The 22,836-nt window shown below is 40.4% G+C and overlaps 3 protein-coding genes across 8 annotated transcripts in view; 1 reads left to right on the top strand and 2 right to left on the bottom strand.

Moving 5' to 3' along the window:
• The window catches only part of slc67a2 (solute carrier family 67 member 2), a 23,624-nt gene extending 7,574 nt beyond the window's left edge, over positions 1-16,050 (top strand). The window contains exons 2-9 of one of the 6 annotated variants that reach the window (XM_078795108.1): positions 1,147-1,696; positions 3,290-3,421; positions 3,619-3,700; positions 8,851-8,938; positions 10,312-10,355; positions 11,810-11,939; positions 12,869-13,078; positions 13,141-16,050. In XM_078795108.1, the coding sequence (XP_078651234.1) occupies positions 3,381-3,421; positions 3,619-3,700; positions 8,851-8,938; positions 10,312-10,355; positions 11,810-11,939; positions 12,869-13,078; positions 13,141-13,943 (1,398 nt within the window). In that variant the 5' untranslated portion in view covers positions 1,147-1,696; positions 3,290-3,380 and the 3' untranslated portion in view covers positions 13,944-16,050. Of the gene's footprint in view, positions 1-1,146; positions 3,422-3,618; positions 3,701-4,272; positions 4,341-6,576; positions 7,017-8,850; positions 8,939-10,311; positions 10,356-11,809; positions 11,940-12,868; positions 13,079-13,140 lie in introns of those variants that run through there. The other 5 variants (XM_078795106.1, XM_078795107.1, XM_078795109.1 and 2 more) reach the window with 5 other exon arrangements.
• tmem182a (transmembrane protein 182a) lies at positions 851-5,222 on the bottom strand. Its single transcript, XM_058082754.2, has 5 exons — positions 4,962-5,222; positions 3,268-3,391; positions 1,636-1,734; positions 1,439-1,576; positions 851-1,373 (listed from the first exon to the last, which is right to left on the bottom strand). The coding sequence occupies exons 1-5, from the start codon at positions 5,097-5,099 to the stop codon at positions 1,147-1,149; spliced, it is 726 nt and encodes a 241-aa protein (XP_057938737.2). The 5' UTR covers positions 5,100-5,222; the 3' UTR covers positions 851-1,146.
• On the bottom strand, positions 14,795-22,836 carry slc9a2 (solute carrier family 9 member 2). The gene is made up of 12 exons (XM_058082749.2): positions 22,362-22,836; positions 21,162-21,625; positions 18,702-18,952; positions 18,404-18,621; positions 18,120-18,319; positions 17,657-17,746; positions 17,513-17,583; positions 16,363-16,530; positions 16,175-16,280; positions 15,529-15,645; positions 15,372-15,459; positions 14,795-15,275 (listed from the first exon to the last, which is right to left on the bottom strand). Exons 1-12 carry the CDS (start codon positions 22,621-22,623, stop codon positions 14,923-14,925), a joined length of 2,388 nt encoding a protein of 795 aa, XP_057938732.2. The 5' UTR covers positions 22,624-22,836; the 3' UTR covers positions 14,795-14,922.

The raw sequence follows: 22,836 nt of genomic DNA, 5'->3' as shown, positions 1-22,836 counted from the left end.
AACAATCTGTAAAAATCTGGTATTATTGTTGTTGTATTGTATTATGATGTTGTGTATTTTAGATAATTACACAAAATACCTGAAGTATTCTCCTTTGTACTGTGTAACTAAGCGGAATGTTAACGACAGCTTGTACCCCTGCTACACCTAATGACACTTGGCCATTATACGTTTGTGTTGAGGATCATTGTTTGTGTTGATTTTGTCAGATACTGCAATAAAAGAGTGCGGTACTGTGCAAAAGTCTTGGGCCACCTCTAGATTCCTTGTTCCTTGACTATTTTTACGGCAGCATGGAGAAAAATACAAATGTATGGAGAGAGACCACAGCATTGGGTTACTGTACAAGTGTCATCTATTTATTCTCCACATTATTATATATTATTTATTATTATACGGTAGCCAGGCAACGGCATTTCGTTGGCAATTTCAACTGCTGTGTTATTATAAAGAAAGTTTATTAAAAATGTCAGTCGTACTATCTTGTCCTACACTCGCTGTACTTTTGTTTACAATAAACTTATTATTAATGCCGGTTGAGCAGTTTGATCCTTGCTGCTAATAAATGATCATGTGGTCACAGAGCGCTTGTTTTTTTTATCACTTTATCATGCACTCCAAATCATTATTACGGTTGAAGTTAATCACTGTGCACACTTTGTTTTTTTCTGACTAATTATTGCCTGCATCTACAAATGCTCTGTCCTCTCTGCAGTTTAGTTGAATAAACACCCTGGCGACAAGGGCCGTTGACGGGAGAAACCAGTATCTTGTCCTGGGCCCAGGCATGAGGGGTGGTCCCTCACAAAAATGTGTTTAATCATTCTGTTGATTCGGGGGAGAAAATGTGCCATATTTACATGCAAATAATGCCTTTATTATCTTTGAAAATAGAGTCAAGAATCCCCTTACCACTCCTTAATGGCGTAAAAAAAATATTATTTTGTCCCACGCCCATGCAAAGCTGTCAACGGCCCTGCCAGGGACAATTAGAGTACTACTAGTATACTAGTACAGTACACGGTACATATAGCATTGCTCAAACAACACATCTAATGGTGTCCTCTAAGACTTTTGCACATTACTGTAGCTCGTTAGCTACCCAGCTTGATGACATCTCCGTGTGTGTTTCCCTTATAATTTCAGTTAGCGGTAATGGATCTTGATGGTTCGGCCAATGAGGAGGAAGAGGAGGCCAGCCAGGAGGGAGAAGAAGATGCCAACAGGAGCAAACATGAAGGAGAGGCCATAGTTGAGGGTCAAGTGGAAGTTTGAACACACAACGGTACGCTGGTAGTCCCGGTAGACATCAACCACGTCCAGAACCTCGATCCACAGCACGAACATCACCACCACGCACAGCAGGAAGAACCCTGGGAGGACATGAACGATTTTAATTGTATCATATCAACAAAAAGATACACTGAGATGATTTTACCCGATGCCAGGAAGAAGCTACCACCCGTTTTGTACAAGCAGTGGTTGGCAAAGGGGGCTGCACAGATGATGATGAAGCCACCGAGAATCACAGCTGCCACACCAATGAGCATGAAGATGCTCCAGAAGCCTCTGTAGACTGAGAAGCATGCATCGTTATACCATGGAATTATCACCATCGAAAATGGTAACACTCACTTATGGCGGATTCGTAAGCGGTGGCGTTGTGGGTGTGATGGGACACCGGGAATGGGAAGAGGTAGGAGTGGATGCATACTTTGAAGTGTGGCTGATTGGCTGAAGAGAAAACAATATTATTAATGAATTAATCATAGCATAAAAACATGTTTTCTGATGTGTTTTCTTGGTGCTGTAGCCTCCCGGCATCTTAAATTCCACAGCTTCTCACAAAGGTCCTCCTTCACGGTGCTGGAGGGGCCGCCATCCAAGTCAACATCAAAAAAGTCACAATAAGGTCACATGACACAGATGTCCAATGACAACATACACTGTAAATCCGAATAAGTTAGCAGAACTCAAAAAAAGTGAGGCAATCAGTTGCCACATTTTATTTTTGAGTTCATAAACTCAAACATTTGAGTATATCAGAGCTTTAATATTTGGAGTTGATATTACATATACTTTTTAAATTTTAGGGTGAAGAGAGAAACAGCTTTTTTTTTCGCATTCTCTCTGCCATGCATTCTCCATTCTTTAATTTTTGTCCTCATTTCAACTGGTTCAATATACTTTTTTTATAAGTATCTACAAATTATTTTAAGTATGTTACACAAATCTGCAAAAAGTTCATATTAATCAAAAATTAAAACATTAAAAAATGCAACTGGCAATCAGCATTAAGTAGAACTTTTAAGAAAATTTTATGTTAACTATACTTATACCAATTAATTATTTTGAGCATTCCAATTTAGTGTCTTAAGTTGTATGTAAACTATGTTTTTAAGTTAATCTTACTTAATTTTGCCATAGTTCAATTTAATCAAAACATATTAGTTATAAGTACTCAAAACGGAACAACATGTTAAATGAACTAAATAATTAAGTTATTAGAACTTTTTTAAGAACTTTGAGTATGCATAACTTCATTTATTTAAGTACTTTGAACATTCGGGTTTAAAGTGTAGTGTTGGTATTTTTATTTACTTATTTTTTTCAGTTATAAAAATACAAGTTATTTGAATTAAAGAGAAGGACAGAGGCCAGAAATAAGAGGAAAATAGTCTTAGCCAGTGGCGGTCCTGGCTTGAGTTACACCCTGGGCGGATTGACGCTGTTGCGCCACCACCTCGCCTACCCAACCCAAGCTTTTTTAACCTTACTTAAAAAAAAAAAAAGCCTGGAGAATGCCGCCCTTGGCAATTGCCCATATGGCCCATCGCCAGAACCGCTACTGGTCTTGGTGATGCTTTTTAAGTATACACCCTGTACTTGACTGGTTCAATTGTTTCCCCATTGAACAGCAGCAACATTTTCAACAATACATTTCTTATTTTCTATCAGAATTAGTCATGGTGGGGTCGGAGATAGCACTTTGGTTCCTCCATGGAAAATCTAAATTGTCCATAGGTATGAATGTGAGTGTGAATGATTGTTTGTCTATATGTGCCCTGTGATTGGCTGGCTGGCTCCCCCAAAGTCCAGCATACGCCTGTGACTCTAGTGAGGATAAGTGGCATAAAAAATAGAAGAATGGATTTTCGGTACATGCGATTTGACCTTGAATTGTGAATAAAATGTTATAATAACAATTTTCTAATTTTTACGGCACATTTCCTGCCAGATGCAACCCATTTACCCTGGCTCACTTACTGAACCAAAGCTTCCATTGCAGGTCATCATCTTGCACGTTGCCCCCAAAGGAACACCTCCAGAAGAAGCCCTCGTGGTACAGCGTGACCCCACTGGTGACATTCTGCACCACTATGTCTCCAGGCTGCAAGAGAAAAGGACATCGTCAACTGTTGTGGGTTCTATTAAGTCTTTTTTTAAAATTGTAATTTAGAATTAAAGTCACGACAGGCAGGTATGCAGGGCATTTTTTTTTAAACTTTATAAACGTCAATTAAGTCATCAATTAAGTTGAGTTGAATTACAGTTTTAATGTAGTAGTTTGACATTTACTGGTTGAATGTTTTACAGTGTGCTATTTACCCTTTTCAGGATGAGCTGGAGACTATCCCAGTTGCCAAAAGGTGGATTACACCTGTCAATCAATTGTGAATGGACCATAGATTCCACTCGGGTATGTGACCCAGTGCTGTACATTACCAACACACTTTTTAAAAAATGACTTTTTTTGGAACCTGTGACACATACACTAGGTGGACTAGTACATCCCAAATTTTATATTAAAAATATAAAATTCTTCTTTCATGTGAAATACAGGATAGAGCTGTTATTACTATTACTATGATTATTTTCATTGTCTTAAATTTAAAGCATCTTTGTGTGCCAGACAAGTATTATTATTATTATAATTATTATAAGTTTTAACTAATTTTTAAATGTTTTTGGTGGTACAGTTGTCTTATCATCAAATAGTCGATTATTCGAAGACACCTCTAATTTTTATCATGATTATTACATTTCATTAAAATGACAAAAATATATATTTTTATGAATTTATTTCAGTTATGTTTTTATTTAATTTAAATTAACTTCTGCCTTGATATTAAAAGAAATCTTCAGGGATTTACACTGACATGATTATTATTATTATTATTTTAAATGTGGGTTTAAAAAAGTTATTGTTATGATTTTATATTGCAATACAAATTTCATTAGAATTATTAATTAATTTTCTATCCTCACTAGGGTCCCATGAGTATGCTGGAGCCTATCCCAGCTGACGTCCCTGGACTGGTCGCCAGCCAATCACATATGTAATTAAAATTAAATGCATTTATTTTGTTTCTACATATTCACTTAATTACATAAAAAATGCTCAATTATGATGAAATAACAGAATACTCTATTGAACAATATGTGGTTATAGTTCACATTGCTGACAACTCTGCTATATATATAACAGACGGGGGACAAATATTGCAAAGATTATACATTAGAAATATTAGAAACATCTTCCACTTCCAAACTACAATCGCAGTATTCAAAAATATTGTTAAACCTACAATAATAATAATAATAATTGTACACCAGTATCAGATCTCATCAGGTTGTCCAGGTGTTCCTAATAGTTTGTCTGTTGAGTGATGTTCCATTGAATAACTACCAGCAGCAGCTGTGCCTTTAATGTACAGTATTTTGCCATCTTTATTTAGATATAATAGAAAACAACAAGTTAGAGTCCCTCTTGTTGCTCTATGTAAAGCTAGCCAGTGATATTTAATCCGGCCATCATACCACACATAGGACCACTGGTATTTTGTTTTGGTGTCATGCTGAAAGCCGGTTCTCCACATATAGCTGCAAACACTTCACTCACACCAAGTCCCATGAGTACTTCATCTCCTAGAGGAAACAACTGTTCTCCATGCACGTACCTCTGAAGTGGTGTCAATCTTAGGATCACAGCTCTCCGAGGCCAACAGCCAGTAATCTGTTCCAAAAGAGAGTAGGACAAAGACGACGGCCACGGCTCCAAAAAGTCCTGCAAAAAACAACGCCACGCTTAGCTTCATAGCTGAGGTGGTAGGAATGAGCAGATAGTCTCTAGAAGTGGACACCTATAGGAAAATACTGAGACACGGATGTGTGCATCCAACACAGGAGCTGTCACTCTAGTCAAGCTGCACTACATACAGTATGACTGGGGGTTGAGGCTGTTGCACATGACTCCTCTGGAACCCCCCCGCACCCACCCATCTTCCACTACCCACCCAAAAAGCCTGTGGGCTATTTTTAAAGTCTGACTGACTTCAACTGACTAGTGCGGGAAAATAACTAGCAGCAACTGGACACCCAGTGTGGCATGGGAATGTCAGGGTGTGACAATACTCAGCAGCATAGCACACGCAATAACGCAGTTATAACATTGAGCCATTGAGTCGTCCATTGATGCGCATTTATGTTGAAAAAAACACATGACGGGGTGACACACATGACATATTTGTGGCATATTTAGCAGTGAACCTATACATAGGTGCCAGGCTAATTTACACACTGATGTGACCCCATGCAGGCCACGGAACGACCCCACCCATATACTCACTGTTAGTGTGTAGTATTTGAACATTAATAATTCAATATTCCCCCTTTTTAAACACATTTTTATTCACAAATGTCACTCTTATTAAACTCCTAAGAGTAGCGTTTAAAGTTGACAACAATCGGGATAAAACTTAAGGTTAAGTTTTGATCTGGTTACTAGCCTCCTCGGCTACAAATGACACAGTTTGGAAAATTCTGAATCAGAATCAGAAAATTTGTTTGTATAAGAACACCTTGCAAGCATGTTAGCAATAGAGTTTCAGAGACCAAATTGTCCAAAAAAATGGTTATTTTGTTCAAATATTTAAAAATGAATGAGGTTTACAGGCCCCAAAAGGGAGAGTGGCTGTCACTCACAGGCCTCTGCAGCCACATACGTACCCATAATGTATGGCACATCACAGAAAAGGGAAAAAAAAACTATATATATATATATATATATATATATGTGTGTGTTTTTTAGAAAGACAATTCCACTATTTTTGTTTCTCTTTTGTATGACATCATTTTGGCCGGTAAGTCGTGCTACATTCTCAAAAAACGATTAAAAGATTATGTAAAGAACCAAATCAGTGAATATGAATAAGCCATAAAAGTGGCTTTATAGTAAAATAAACAAATGAAATGTTTTGTATCTGTTTTTTTTACACACTCCACTCCCAGTGTAATACTGATACTATTTTTGCTGGTGCAAAAAATAATAGTTAAATAGTTCTAGTAATTCTTAAATAGTTAAATACTTTTTCAATAGTTACAAATAAAACTTTTCTATACCACTTGTCCTTACCAGGGGGGAGTGTTGTCACTTGACAGGCTTTTATATTTGTCGAATATGAATTGTTAAAAAAAAAACATTGTTTAATACTATTTAATCAACTTCTATATTTGGAATGTAATTAACGTTGAAAAAAGTCACACGAAGGCAGGTTTAAATTGTCATCCTTTCTCAAATTAAATGCATTTTTTGAGAACGAAAACACTTCCGCCTTTTTGGTGACGTCTGTGGGCGATACCAACAGTCCCAGCAACTACGGGTGTAAGTCGGACCAATCTATTCACGAGTTTCACACTTTAAATAACAAACAAGGACACCGTCGTCTCGGCGAGAGAACATCGATTTCTTTGCTGTAAACGCCGCCTTTTTCTCAACGAAACTTAGTTTAAAAGTTGCTATCAACCGTGTACCTTATATTCTTAACCCCCCTCTTTTTGAGGGACCACCACGGATTTTGAGAAGTGTTTGGGTCATCTGCTTGGAGTCGCTTCCGCGTTGCCGGCAGGCGTGCGGTGACAGCAGGACGATGAACAACCATAAATATAACACTTTGTATCATAGAAGCAGAGGACGGACGAGGATTATTCAGTGTATCTATGTGGTTGGCTTCATGGTGAGTAAAGCACAATGAGCGCTTTGTGGACGCACGCTTAACCAGTCTTGCTTGTTCAGTCATGACTGGGGAAAGTACAACTTGATTTATTATGACACGTTATGCTTGTACACGAATCGACAAACGGCATTAAAAGTAGCTAAAAGTGAACTTTTTGCACTGTGTGAGTAGGCGTGGTCACCCTGACCAGCCTGGTCATGCTGTATAATTTGCATATTGCAGGTTGTCATGGAAACACACACTCACTGCATCACTGTCACTAAAATGTGTTGCAAAGTGGTGTTGGCTCTCCATTGTTTGACATAACCACTAAATGACATTCTACATTTAATCATTAGCTGAACTTTGAAATGCAGGTCTGCGCAGTTTGTGCTCATTTGATTAAAAGTAGTGAAATCAGGCAGACAGAGGTCACTGTGGATGCTAACACTAATAAACACATTTTAAAAGATTTAATTGGGTTTCCGTGGACAGGATGAGTGGAAACATGGCCGTGCTTGTTTTTTTTTTCCCTCATGTAAGGACATGTTGCCTGTATTTGGTACTGTAGTATATTGAATTCCAATGTCTGGCAGAAATAAGAGGAGGAAGGTGTTGATCTCGCTGCCGCTGCCACATCAGGTCTTTGGGAAGAGGCACAATGAAAATAAACGTAATCTTCAGTGTTCATTTATCCCTTTCGTTCGTCATTTATATATATTTAGAATTGTTTTATACATGGAAAACTATAATTATAAAATTAATGGTTTGATGTTTTGATGTTCCATGTGTCTCAATGTTTTGTGTTAATATTTTTGAGACTGAGACTGATCATGTGTAGCTGACTCTGGGTTCCGGTTGCCATTTTGTTAGCAAGCTATTAAGAACACAGTTGGACTCATGCAGTGTAGATGCACGTCATATTCTACACAGTAAAAGGTATGCAAACCAAGGTGAAATGTTGACGTAAATTTTGGACATTATCCGAAACATGCGCTAAACAGGGCGTCCACTAACAGAGGTTGCACTGTAATTTGTTAAAGCGATCCAGAAACACCTTTTCTATAGGTTTACAATTATAGTTTTATATACAGAAATGCATATACATTAGGAATAAAGATCATAAATGAACAGTTAAGTTGACTTTTACCTCTATCGAGGACCTGATTGTTGGCAAAGATGACAATAGGGCAGCGAGATCCACTCAGTCACCACCTTCCTGTTTTGCCACTTATTTCTTCAGTTCATTCATTCATTCATTTTCTACCGCTTATCCCCACGAGGGTCACGGGGGTGCTGGAGCCTATCCCAGCTGTCTTCAGGCGAGAGGCGGGGTACACCCTGGACTGGTGGCCAGCCAATCACAGGGCACATATAGACAAACAACCATTCACACTCACATTCATACCTATGGACAATTTGGAGTCGCCAATTAACCTAGCATGTTTTTGGAATGTGGGAGGAAACCGGAGTGCAGGAATGCTGGAACTTGCTACTTTCTTTGGCTCCACTGTAGGTTATTCTATAGTCGTGATCAAAGGAAAAGCAGAGACATGTTGCGTAACTGTGTTAGTTAACAACATGACAAGATGAGCACAATTTCATACACTAACCGGAAAATGTATGTAAACCAGGGCAAAATTTCTGTGTATGTTAACCAAAAAACACACGCTGAGGCGTACGCTAACCGAGATTCCACTGTATATTATATTCCACTGCTTCTCTCATTCTCTCATGCTTTCTCTTTGCCACTCACAGGCATTGCAAAAAAAAAAAGAAACCACACACATCTTGCGTCAGGTGACACAATGATGATGATGATGATGATAATCATGATAATGATATGTTCTTGTAGGACTTGTTTGGGGTGAGCATGATCATCCCGCTGCTGAGTCATCACGTCAAAGCTTTGGGAGCGAGTCCGACTGTTGCTGGTATTGTAGGTAAGACACTCATACATTCACCGTCATGTAACAAAACAAAAGGGACAATACTATAGAAAGCAAACTTGGATATACTTCAGTGTACAGCTTGTATAGTAGTATAGTTGTACTAGAATAATGGACTGTTTGACGATTTGATTTGGTGGAGTCAACTATTAATCTTGCAGATGATTGACATGACAATGGAAACGGGCTTCATTCATGAACCATTGTGAAGAACAAATTATTTCAAATTTGTTCTTGGGTAGGAATAAATCCTACAAATACTAATGAGCACTCAGGGGTCCAGTTGATGGCTCTCTTAAAAATATTGATATTTTTCCCTACTGCCTACCTGAAAGTACCATCTCCCTGATGATGACCCTGATATTATTCGTAGAAATGTTTATAAAAATTCATTGAAAAGTTCAGACGTTTCATCCAAGAAGGTTAGCGTGTTCATTTGAAACATGGAAACCTTTTTGATCCGTCTTTTAAAAGCATCGGTATCAAGAATTCATTCTACCCACTGTAGCGTCCGCTGTTGTTGCACACCTACCATCTGAGTGATTTATCCCTTTTATTCAGGAAAAAGTGGCAAATTAAATCTGTTTATTTGTCCAGCTATACTGTGCTCTTAAAAACAAAACAAAAAAAAACATTTGACGATCAATGGATTATTGCAAAATTGAACAAATCAATATAATATAATTGTCTAAATAGCTGGCAACACAAGGGAGTACACCTCACAGTAAACGTGTCCAAAGAGTCAATATTTGGTTTGAGTGCCATTGTTATCTAGCACTGCCTTAATCCTCTTGGGCATGGAATTTACCAGAGCTGCCCAGCTCTTCCACTCCTCCATGATGACGTGATGGATGTCCTCCGCTTTGTTTCCTTCGACTTGATGGACGTCCCACAGCTGCTCCATTGGCTTCAGGTCTGTAGGAGACCATCTTTTCATCTTGAAGGTACAAGTATTCATCAAGAATTCATCTTTCCCTCAATAAACCACAGTTATTGGCAGCACTCATGCAGCCTCAAACCATGACTCAGCCACCACTGTGCTCGATTGAAGACTTGTGTTGCCAGTTAGACAATGTTTGTGTGTTGACTCAGTGACAGTAAATGTGTACTACTATACAAACTGTAAACTGACAACTCCAAAGTTTACTTTCTGTTATTGTCCCTAGAGAAGATATGACGTCATAAAAAACGCTACTGACGTTTTGGTTATATTGTAAGAATTCCCAAATGTAAATAAACTAATAAAGTAGTATCTTTAATGTGAATTTTATTTGTTGTGGTCCATCATATTGTATTATTCTTTACTTGCATTTACCCATTTTTACAGTATAATTTAGCTAAACTATTGACGACTTCTAAACTCCTAGGGTCCACATATGGCGTCTTGCAGCTGTTCTCAAGCACAATAGTGGTAAGTATGAACCTTTTTTTTTTTTTTTTTTAAATCTGTGTGTCTGCTCAACCAGACATGGTCACATTTTGTGCCCAAAATGGTTGGACACTGTCATCTGCAGTATTTCACGACAACAATAAACAGAGGTTGAAGGATGACTGGGGTCACACGATACATGCACGCTCCACGTGCTCGTCAGCCTCCGATTGCACGGAATAGACATTTCTCTTGTCTTCGTTTGACTTGTAAAGGCGGGAAAAAAGACAGCCAGTAAGTAGTAGTAGTAGTATAATGTACTGGTGGGAGACTCTCAGCGCCGTACCGTCAGCTTTCGACATACATGGTGTAATTCTTTTCTGTGGGGTCATGCGACCAATTAGACAAGATAAGGGAGCATCTGTTAGTCCTAATGACATTATTTCATCAGCTGTGTGTGTGTGTGTGTGTGTGTGTGTGTGTGTGTGTGCATGTGTGTAAGGAACTGGGTGAAAATCCAATGAAGTATGTACGACTGTTGCTTTAGTAGGAAATGTCAAAGACCTTAGCCACATTTCTTTGTCCTTCTCAATTGTATCTGCTCAAAAAGATGTCAAATATACACACATGAGTATACATTTAAAGGGGACCTATTGTGCTTTTTCCACTTTTCTGACCTATAAATATAGTTCGAATGTTGTATTCTCGACTTAAACGATGCCAAAGTTTCAGATAATGAGGTTTGTGTATTTGGAAGTGAGCCCTGAAAGAAGTTTGGGATGACTTAAAACGCTCCATTTCAAAAGGCGTGGTAATACAGCCCCTTTGTGATGTCACAGAGGAACGCACCTCCTTATATGGGCATGGCTGTAAGCCAGATAAAGCTGTGCTACTCTGTTTACGAAACAAGCTCAGACAGAAGTTATTGTATTTGGTGATTCTCAGCAAGAGAAAAATATTTTCATCTGTCAACGGCATTTCACACGGGACTGTTTTTGTGAACATGAACGTGAAATATTTGCCAAACAGTTGCGGTGCCCCTAATTTTGGACATACTGTGCATTCATGCAACACCCTCATGTCCGGTTTCTGAGCTCCGCCGCACCAGCGGTGCCTCTGATAAAGTGTGTCCGACAATGAGCGCTATCCCTTGGGCAAATGAGGTTGCCATAGGTCCGAATTCTCCTAAGCTCCACCGCAACACAGTTCATACATGGTAAGTCAGGCGGGCCGTATAAATAAAAACAGACTGTTTTGCCAGGAAGCATAAATCCAAGGAAATACGCCTGGAATAAGTACAGATTCTGCAAAATTGAAAAACTGTGTTATTGTGTGTAGCTGCTCTACACACTGCATTTTGTGTTGATAAAGTATGGCAAACTGTATATATGTACATGTGTGTATATTTTTGTATTGTGTCGTCTGGGATTGTGTAGATGTCCCTATTGAAATGGTGAGTGTATTTTTAACATTTCTTTCTATCTTCTGTTTATCAGGGCAGCTGGAGCGACGTGGTGGGTCGTCGTCAGTCTCTGTTGACGTGCTTGCTGCTCAGCGCTCTGGGCTACAGTCTACTGGGAATGTCCACCACCATCGCTTTGTTCGTGCTCTCGCGGATCCCTGTAGGTAAGACAGGATCACATCCTCCAGATCAGGGCGACTTCACTTTTTTTGATATCTGGGACCAACTTTTCCTGTTCAAAGTCCACCTGTTGACCGTCTTGTGTCTATGTATCGTTTCATTGGTTCACCTTCTCATCTATGTTTGGAAATTCATTCATTCATTTTCTACCGCTTATCCTTCGAGTGAGAGGCGGGGTACACCCTGACTGGTCGCCAGCCAATCACAGGGCACAATTTGGAGTCAGCAATTAACCTAGCATGTTTTTGGAATGTGCGAGGAAACCGGAGTACCCGGAGAAAATCCTACCTATCCATCCATCTATACATACATACATACTTACATACATACATACACACACACTCACTCATATATCATACATACATACACACTCACTCATATATCATACATACATACATACATACATACACGCTCACTCATATATCATACATACATACATACATACATACATACATACACACTCACTCATATATAATACATACATACATACATACATACATACATACTACTCTTATATCATACATACATACATACTCATATATCATACATACATACATACATACATACATACATACATACATACATACATACATACTCATATACATACATACATACATACTCACTCATATATCATACATACATACATAAATACATACGTACATACATACATACATACTCAAATATCATACATACATACATAAATACATACGTACATACATACATACTCACTCATATATCATACATACATACATAAATACATACGTACATACATACATACATACATACTCAAATATCATACATACTCAATGTTTGGTGCAATTAAAAAAAACATCATTTGAAGTTCCAAAGTGTATGTAAAGCTAGTTAGCGTGTTAGCCGTTGGAAAGAACCATAATTGTCCCGTTTCTCTCAGGGCTGTTCAAGCACTCCCTCTCCATCTGCAGAGCTCTGCTCTCTGACCTGGCATCTGAGGCCGAGCGCCCCCTGGTGATGGGACACTTCAACGCCGCCTCCAGTGTAGGCTTCATTCTGGGCCCCATGGTGGGCGGCTACCTCACTGAGCACGAGGGCGGCTTCTACACTTCGGCTTTTGTTTGCGCCGCCATTTTTCTTACCAATGCAGGTGAGCAGCTGGATGGACTTTGACAAATGTATCTACACATGCTAATCATGGTGTCTTATTAGGTCTGGTGTGGATGCTTCCATGGAGGGACATCCTTCTTCACTGTAATGGAACTGGCAAGTCTGTAAGCAACGGTTCTTCTGCAAATAGTCACGCCCCCTCACACAGAGACCCCACCCTGGAAGTGCAAAGCAAACAGGCTGGGGATGGCCGGTGGTGGCACGATGCGTCCTCGCTGCAACCGGCCTGGAGACAGCTGTCCTCCGTGGGGTCCCGAATTCGCATGGTGGCTTCGTCCGACATGTGGGACCTCTTCCTGGTGCGCCTGCTGATGGCCGTGGCCATCATGCTCTACTACAGCAACTTCTCCCTCGCCATGGAGGAGCGCTTCTCGCTCAAGCCCAAGACCACAGGCTACCTCATCAGCTACAGCAGCACGCTGGGGGCACTGGCGGGCTTCCTGGTGGGGCCCGTCACCAAGCTGTACGGCAACAACATGGCCGCCCTGCTGCTTCATTCTACGCTCCTCACCTGTCTGCTCATCTTCATATACGCTGCTGCCCCCAGCGTGTGGCAGGTGCTGCTGACCTCCACCTTCTTCGCCATCTCCACCACCATCGGGCGCACCTGCATCACAGACCTGGAGCTGCAGAGGGGAGGGGTGCGGGCCAGCGGCACCCTGATTGGAGCAGGTCAGTCGGTGACCGCTGTGGGTCGAGTGCTGGCTCCTCTTCTCTCGGGTGTCACCCAGGAGTTCAGCCCCTGTGGACCCCCCAGCTTAGGGGTGCTGCTGGCTCTGGCGGCGGTAGGCGTGCTCCTCGTTAGGATCCCCAAATGGAACAAGAAGTCAACTAAATTGGAGTAAATAAGTAAGTCAATGGACACTGCACTGAACTCTTCCTGCTGTGGACTGTATACATTTTAATATATTTAAAACTTTTGTATCTATTTTATTGTGTTTTTTTAAGGTGTCTTCTAAGCACCATTAATGGCTTAGGATGACATCACTGACAACCAATAAATATCATTTTCTAATACACCTTAGTATTATACTTAAGCACACAAAACAGTACGGTTCTTGCTTTGGTACAGAAATTGTGACTGGCAGAGCAACATGGATTTGACCTTTGACCCCAAATAACTAGCAATATGTGTGTTCTGTTCAAAAGCAGCAGGTTTATTGCTCTGTTGCAGAGCAATCGGCTCAGATTTTTATAAAATGACCTTTGAGATGCTCTCAGCTATTTTGTCATATTGCATCATGTTCAAAATCAATAGGGTTCTTGCAGTGGTTCAGCACAAAGTTCTGGTTAGTACGATACTATAGATCATGCCTGAACAACTTCTTACTATACGTCTTATATGGCTTAACTGTGCATCGTGAACTAAGGAACCCTATAAATCATATAAAAAAATATATACTATAGACATGTAAAAACACAAATGTACATGTCTTGAAAAACATACTATACATCTTGTCCTACTGTACACACGTTTTAAAAAACAACTACTATAGGTACTACGAAACATCATATGCCATATCCTTAAAAATGTCTGATGACTATCTGTATGTGTAATTATGACTGGTTAAGAGTGCTAGTAGTGATCATGTACTAATTTGACCTTCGACCTCCCCTCCCAGCCATGTGTTATGTATATGATAAAAAACAAAGATGGTTCTTGCTTTAAATAAAAACATGGTTTACTGGTATAAAGAACAAATAGCGACAATAGAATAGTTGACGTACATTATAAAAATTAAAAAAAAAAACAATTAAAAAAAACAAATCTGAGTGGCTGATCAAGAAATTGATTGGACCATCAAGTCAAGTCTCTTAAGTCCCTTATATCTTCTTCACGTTCCACTGAGGTCTCCTAAGAAGAGGGTTACGTGTCGTGTTATCTCGAGGTTCTGCAGCCCAGCCTGGCAGTGCAGAGGAGTTGCTGTCATTTTCAGAGGGCTCGAGCCGTAGCCGAGGAGCATGGAGGCGTGGTTCACTGGATGAGGAATGGCTTCTGGGTAAGACACGGTCCTGTGCGCTACTCCGCGTCTGTCTTTCATCCAGTATGTCCACAGACGGGACCTCCTCCAGGGTGTCCAGCCTGCGCAGAGGAACCACGGCTCTGGATGAAGAGCGTGTGGGCGGGGTGAAACGAGGGCGTCTGGCGGGAAAGGACACCTCTGACATGGTTTCATCTGGAAAGAAAAGACAAATGTTGAATGCTACCTTCAAAACATCAACTTTAACTACAAACCCATTGACACAAAAGATGATGTAAAGGAACAATTTACCTGTGTCGGTCCTTCTCCCAGGTGGAAGGCTGGAGTCTAGACTGGCCCCAGCAGGAAGTGAGAAGTACTTGTGAGATTTGGGCACCACCTTCAAAAGCCACAAAGATGGTTTAAAGACTTTTTTCCCAACTTCCAGGACATGCGTGATAAAGCTTACCGTGGTCTGGAAGCTTCCAGGGCGGAGGCTGCGTCGGATGCTGGAGTGACGTCTGATGAGAATCTCTCTGGTGCGGCTGTCATTGGGGAGCGCGTGCTTGCTCGTGTATGAGACAGTCTGATGGAAGACAACATTAAATCTTATCACACCTGCCACCATTTTACTTGTGACTTGAAACAAACGCACCCTGTAGAACGTCTATGTCTATTGATACAAACTTCAAAATTACAGTTGTTGGCATCATATTGTCCACCAGATGGCACTGTTTCTCCCTTATCGATTTTTTACAATTGCCAAATAATGCCACCCAGTGGGTGGTAACTTCCTGTTCGTCTGTCATTTAACAGCCCAGTGGGCTTGATTATGAAGTTTGACTACCAACAACAGGATTCAACAACCTGTGGCGTCACCACGCAAAAAAAAAAGATGATGTGCTTTTATTGGATTGTTTTATTGGTTCTACATACTCAAAGTCTTTGTCATCCTCATTCAGTAAACAGTGTGACTTTTTCAACAGCACACACACACTATAACTATTAAATTTTTTTAAAAAGTAATGTACTACAATAATTTTTCTGAAGCTACTTTTTTATTGCAATATTTAAATAAGTGCACGATATTACAACAAAAGAAAAAAAGAGCTTACCCGTTGCCGGATCTTATACATGTTCTTGGCCAGGATGTCGTGCATGTTCCTCAGGTCAGCAGCCAAGAACCTCTTCTTAGGTTTAACAGGCCCTTTCTTCTCCTCACTGTAACATATTTTCCACTCATAAGTCCTCCAGACTACAACGAGATGATGAAAAAAAAAAAAAAAGTACAAATAGATCATACTGCAGAGAGCGGATGGACGGTGCGGCGCTGATGTCGCCAGACACCGTGTCCAGAATCTCCATGGCGTTCTGCAGCTCAAGCTTCTTGTACAGCGCCACAATGCTGGACTCTGCCCGGTTGTCCCGGATGAGGATACGACGCAGGATGCGATTGTTGAACTTCATGAACCTGATGGGAAAAGTGAGAATGCCGACTGACTCCAGAAGTTGATAACATCTTGTTCAATCTACAAATGTAAACAACCTTTCTTTGATTTTGACAAAAAGTAGAAAAGGTCAATGGGAAGTCGGCTAGCCAAATTAACATCATAAGTCAAATACAATAAAATATGTTTGTGGGCGAGTTTAAGAGCCAATATGCTAATAATAAAGAAAAATAGTAATATGACTGACTGTATGATTTTAAATAATGCTCCTGGTTCTGGAATTAATATCCTTTTACATAAAACTTGATGTAATTATCGTTGTAGTTGCACATCAAATCGTTTACCAAAGCGATTTCCCCTACTTATTACAGATAAAAATGTATTTATATCTGCGATTAAATGTGATTAATTGTGAGTTAACTGGATTTTTTATGTGATTAATCACGATCAAATATTTTAATCCATTGACAGCCCTAATTTCAATGCTTTAATAACAATGACAACAAAAAGTTAAATGAATCTACTGTATGTTTTATTATGATTATTATTGTTATTGTTACATGCTGTACAAATAAATGCTTTATATGAAAGTATAAATATATATGAAATATGAGTAAAGTTCTAATACTTCAGGCTTCTGTGAAATACTTACGTTAAATGTGACATGTTTAGAATAGTGTTTTGTGTTAAAGGAAAAAAACCTAAGTAGTACATATAACATATTACAATTTAGAGGCAGTAATAATATATATATATATAATAATAATAATAATTGTTTTCATTTTGTAAGCATAATGAGGTCAATGTCTGTGTGTAATTTCCAGTAAAAGAGCCAACCACTAATGAGGAACTTTAGGCAAAAGACAAAAACCAGTCTGGCAGCTGAACATGACACCTCGGTCCGAACTTCCCACAATGGCAGACAATAGCAGACATCATTCAGTGGAAGCCACAAAAAGAGGAAAAGTATCTTTCACTCGTGTATGTCCGCTCAATGAGACTCACTTGTCCTTCCAGTAGAAGTGGCTCCACTGTCCACACAGGTCCTCAATGCCAGCGATGGTGTGCTCCATGACCTGACGGCAGAGAGACAACAAATAAATGACACAAAACAACAACAACAACACAAAAGTGTAGACTATGTGTTACCCTGCAATGGATCTCAACATTGATGGTCTCCAGATTGCGGTTGGTTCTGCGCACGTTGATAAACTCGATCAGAGGCCGGATGCTGATGCCCTGCAAGCCCACATAGAACACAGGAGAACGTACAATATGAAAATGCTTCCTTTACAAACATAACACTCAGTTTGCATTGACACTGGAAAATAATAGAAAAAAATAAGAGAAAAGATTGTCAAGACTCAAATAAGGAAAACACAAATAAGGAAAACATATAATATAAAAATAATATAAAAAATAATCTAACATTATAATATATATATTTTTTTATTACTGTGATTTTTTACAAGATCCAAATAATTCCTAAATAAAATCGACAAGATGTTACTTTAGTCAGTGAGTTCCAGGAAAACATTGACCCACACAAAAAAGCTTAGTATTTTTATCCAGACTTCAATGTGTGGATAAAAACACAACAGCGGCCGCCTACCTGGAGAAAGACAGTGAAGATGATGATGGCGATGGTGGCGGTGACGAAGAGCTTCTTGCGACCGATGTTGTCGGGCAGCGTGAAGGCCAGGGCGAATGAAATGGCGCCTCTCAGGCCACCGTAGGCCAGGCCAAACTGATCCTTCAGGTTGAACGGAATGGTCCGGAAGGGGTTGATGATTTGCGTCAGTACCAGGACGCCTGCCAGGGAGGAAGAGGAGGAAGAAGAGATGAAGACAATGAAAAAGAAGGGAACTTTTAGGTGGCCACTTCCTTATTTCTTACCGAGGCCTCTCCACAGGAAGGCAAAGAGCAGCGTGAAGAGGATGTAGCCCCAGTTCCACTCGTGCTCTGTCGTTATGGCGACCATGCCCAAGAAGAAGAAGATGAGAGTTTCTGAGATGGAGCCCAGCATCTTCACAACGTGGCGGATGGTAGTGCACGAACGCTGCGACACGTTCTCCTCCACGTAGTACTTCATGGTGAGGGCGCACGTCACAATACTACCCGAGTGGAGAAAAAGGGAGACGCCATTAATACCTGAATGTCCGGTGTGGTTATTTTATTATCATCATCTACTCACGCCATGATGGACGAGATGGCGAAGAGCTCCGCCACCAGGTAGGCCAGGTAGCTGTACATGAAGATGAAAAGCGGCTCGATTTCCCGCACCTTGGAGGTGAACCTGGTGGTGAAAGCCGCCACGAAGCCGAAGAGGACACCGAAACCCATCCCGCCCAGGCCCACGATGAAGAAGCGGGCAACGCCCAGGAAGACGTCCACCGGCTCCACCACCGGCATGTCTGCCACAAAGTTGAACATGTTGTACAACACCTGGGAAAAAAATGTGTGTTTTAAGGGTGGGGATTGTGGAGGAGCTTGTGATGTCATTTTCTCACAATATTTGGAGGATACCACAATACAGTAATTGTGGGAAAATGGAAAATGGACCCCCATCACAATATCTACATATGTAACTGAAGCAAAGGGTTTGCATGGGGAAAACGTTGCAGAGTAAATACGAAACGATGCAATTGTGTGATATTTTGCTGATATGAACATGAATCTAGGGAACTAGGAATGTCTCGGTCCACATTCTTTGCCACCGATCTGATTTTTTGGCTTTGTTGATGGTTGCTCGGTTACATGCTCTTCAACGTAATAATAATTTATTGACAGTCTGTAGTATTAATAACCAGTGATTAAAGGCGCACAAAACAATTTTGTTACGTGACTAACTTTAAAAACACAATTTACGCACAAACTCTAATGGTAACTCCATCAGAGGTCACGGGAAGGGGTCAGGGTTTGTGGTCTCCCATGACACGCCTCAAGATAAAGATGTGTTATGGGAATATTTACTTAGTGTTTTGACAAAGGCGACAAACACAAGGTAGCAATTAGCATCTAGCATACATTCATTCATTTTCTACCGCTTATCCTCACAAGGGTCGCGGGGGTGCTGGAGCCTATCCCAGCTGTCTTCGGGCGAGAGACGGGTTACACCCTGGACTGGTTGCCAGCCAATCACAGAGCACATATAGACAAACAACCATTCACACTCACATTCATACCTATGGACAATTTGGAGTCGCCAATTAACCTAGCATGTTTTTGGAATGTGGGAGGAAACCGGAGTACCCGGAGAAAACCCACGCATACTCGGGGAGAACATGCAAACTCCACACAGAGATGGTTGAGGCTGGAATCAAACTCAGGTGTCCTAGCTGTGTGGCCTGCGCACTAACCACTCGGCAGCCGTGCCTCTAGCATAAAGTGGTTTGAAAAAGTGTTTGTCTCATTCCTGATTTCTTTATTTTTTTTTTGTTTTTAAATGATACAAGATCAGCTGCGGCGACTCCGTGGGGAAAAAGCCGAAACAAACAAACAAAAAACATGGTTGGTGGGAACTACTTTTTCTGTTCCGTCAGTCATTGTCTGTGGTGTGAATAACGCTTCCATTCTTACAGTAGTTCTTAATAGCTTTTACTTTAATTGTTTTATTATTTTACTCATTTTCTTTTTTATTGTTTAAAATACCATTTTCACATATTTTATATGGTTTTGTCCTGTCTTTTCTCTTATTATATTGGTATGTTCCAACCCCAGCACTGTGCACATGAGTTCTTTTTGCAAGGAATGTCTTAAATTCTCCATGAATTAGTTTACACCACAGGAAGCCACGGAGCACTTAGCGTCTTATTTTACTGCTGTCGCCAAGTTTAGTAGTAAACACAAGAGTGGCCACGCCAAAGCAGGTTAAATGTACTGTAGGTGGGAGTGTTGACTACAATAAGACAAGGGAAGGGTGTGTGTGGGGGGAAGGCGGGGGGTCTCTTTTAAGTCCTTGCCGTCCAGTTTCGGATGATGGTGCACACATGATAACTCCTCCTATCACATTTGCAAGAATGACCTCAGACAAACTGGTTTGGCGACATCTGAGCAAATAAACTCCCAACTGAACTTAAAATCTCCCGGAGAAGCATAACACTTGTAGATTGTTGCGTTTTTTTTTCAACTAATCTTGTTTCGAATACTGTGAAACTAATCTTTGAGGAGAAAGAACACAATAGTGCTTCTAGCTTTATGTACTTGACAATAAAAAAGTGTGGAGGTGGGGTGGAAACTAGAGGGTAAATGGAGGGTGGAGCTGGTCTAGTAGAAGACAATGCTGTGTTCTTCTGACTGGGGTTCAACAAAACATGAAGGTTATGTTTGCATGACAGGTTTCCTGGTTTCTACTACAGGTAATTGACCACAGCCATATAAAAGAACTCCACTATTGAAATGTGTGTTTTTTTGTTAAACTACTATTTCATGATTAAATGAAAAGTGTAACCATTGCTGAAATCTTGAAAAATCAAAAAATAATGAAAAATAATGCAACTTGGACAATGATGTCATAATAAATAGAGACGCAACAAATAGATTCCAGTCCTGGGGGAGACATCACTGTGTTATGTTGTTGATTTCTACAAATGACTGTGTGTGATAACCACATGACTTCATGTCATCAAAACAAGTGAAGACAAAATAAACTCACCACAGTGACAGCATCGTTGAAGAGACACTCTCCAAACACTACGATATACAGCTGCTCGTTGACCGACACGTCCTCGAACACGCTCAGCACCGCCACGGGGTCCACGGCCGAGATGATTGCAGCAAAAAGCAAGTTCTCCTGAAGATTGATATCCTGCACGCCAAAAGCCTCGATCTGGCATATGGCGAAGAGTGACATACCGATGCCTATGCTGTTCCACAGAGTACCCACCACAGCGAACCACAACACCGTGCCAATGTTTTCGAAGAAAGGCTGTGTGGGCATGAAGTAGCCCGAGTCCAGGACAATCGGGGGGAGCATGTAGAGAAAAAAGACGTTGCTGGTGAGCACGGCAGGGGGCTCCTCGTTGACTGAGTGCATGATGGCACCCACGATGAGGCCAATGCTGATCAGGAGGCATGACTCGGGCACCCAAATGGTCATTTTGTTGTACACATGGAAGCCTGGAGCAGGACACGGTGGTCAAATAAAAACAGACATCATTGTACATTTAGGCGAACATTTGACAGGTCAAGGTTCATAACATTTGCACAAGGGAAAAAACATAAAATGACATAAAATGTAATTTAACAGAATGGGAGAATTTCTGAACTCCTACAACCATGCTAATGCCACCCAAGGGAGTTGTACGGTGGTCCAAATGGGACAAAATGCCTCAATGTACTGGACTGCTAAATATATATGGGGTATATTAGTGTAAATTGTACAAAGACAGTGTTTTCTTTGACTAAATAGTTATTGAAGTAAGTAGTTTATTGTACTTTTAGGGGTAAAATGACTTGCTACAGGTGTTATCCCCTTTTGTTTTCCACCATTGACACACAAGTTTTACAGTTTGGGGATATTTCTGTAGCTTTTTGGCTTGGGAAAAACACAAACGGAGTACAATAATTAGCACTACAGTGTGTATATATCGTATACTACTATCCATAAGTTTTTGTTTGTTTGTTTTTTGCCAAAAACTCACAGAAATAAGTATTGGTGTATTTTAAAAGTCGTAAACGACGTTTAAGCTTCATTGTCCCAATTTGAGGACATTTGGAGTTCAATAATTAGGCCTAAATTAGGCTTAAATTCATTGTTGTCGTGTTTTGGGAGACAACTAGCAACATACAAGCAACTAGCTTAAATGTAATAATTAGCACTAGTTGTGTTTAATTAGTGACAAGGCAGACTTACCAATCTTTGCAAAAGAGGCCAGCAACACCCACAGAGTGACCTCAAAGGGTATCTGTATTCTGGGGTAGTCCATTGTAAAAACGGGTAAATTGTCCTTTTCGGGATCCGGGTAGGCTTGGGGCTCATCTGGTTTAACCGGGGGCAGCACCGTGACACCACCAGTGGGTCTTGGAGGGATCTCTCCTCCACAGCCACGGAGGAGACATAAAGCGATGCATATAACGATTAAAAAGTCCGTCTGTTTGCTAGGTTTAGAATCCATTTTAGGAGATCACAATAATAATACTAATCCAACTTGAAATTAAAATAATAAATTACTTTTTATACGCGTGATGTCATTTACTATTCTTCATCTTTGTCTCCGATGAAACACCCAAAGATGATGGCGGCGACATGTTGGTTTAGGTTAAGAGTTGATGTAAAAGTTACCGCTACTAGTCAGACACACCTGTGTGCCCGTCTGCTCGCTACCTGA

This window comes from Doryrhamphus excisus, linkage group LG12 (assembly GCF_037039965.1).
Source record: "Doryrhamphus excisus strain RoL-2023G ecotype Guam linkage group LG12, RoL_Dexc_Guam_v1.1, whole genome shotgun sequence".
Taxonomy (NCBI): Eukaryota; Metazoa; Chordata; class Actinopteri; order Syngnathiformes; family Syngnathidae; genus Doryrhamphus; species Doryrhamphus excisus.
The sequence above is the reverse complement of the archived record's forward strand: the minus strand, read 5'-3'. Positions and strand labels throughout refer to the sequence as shown.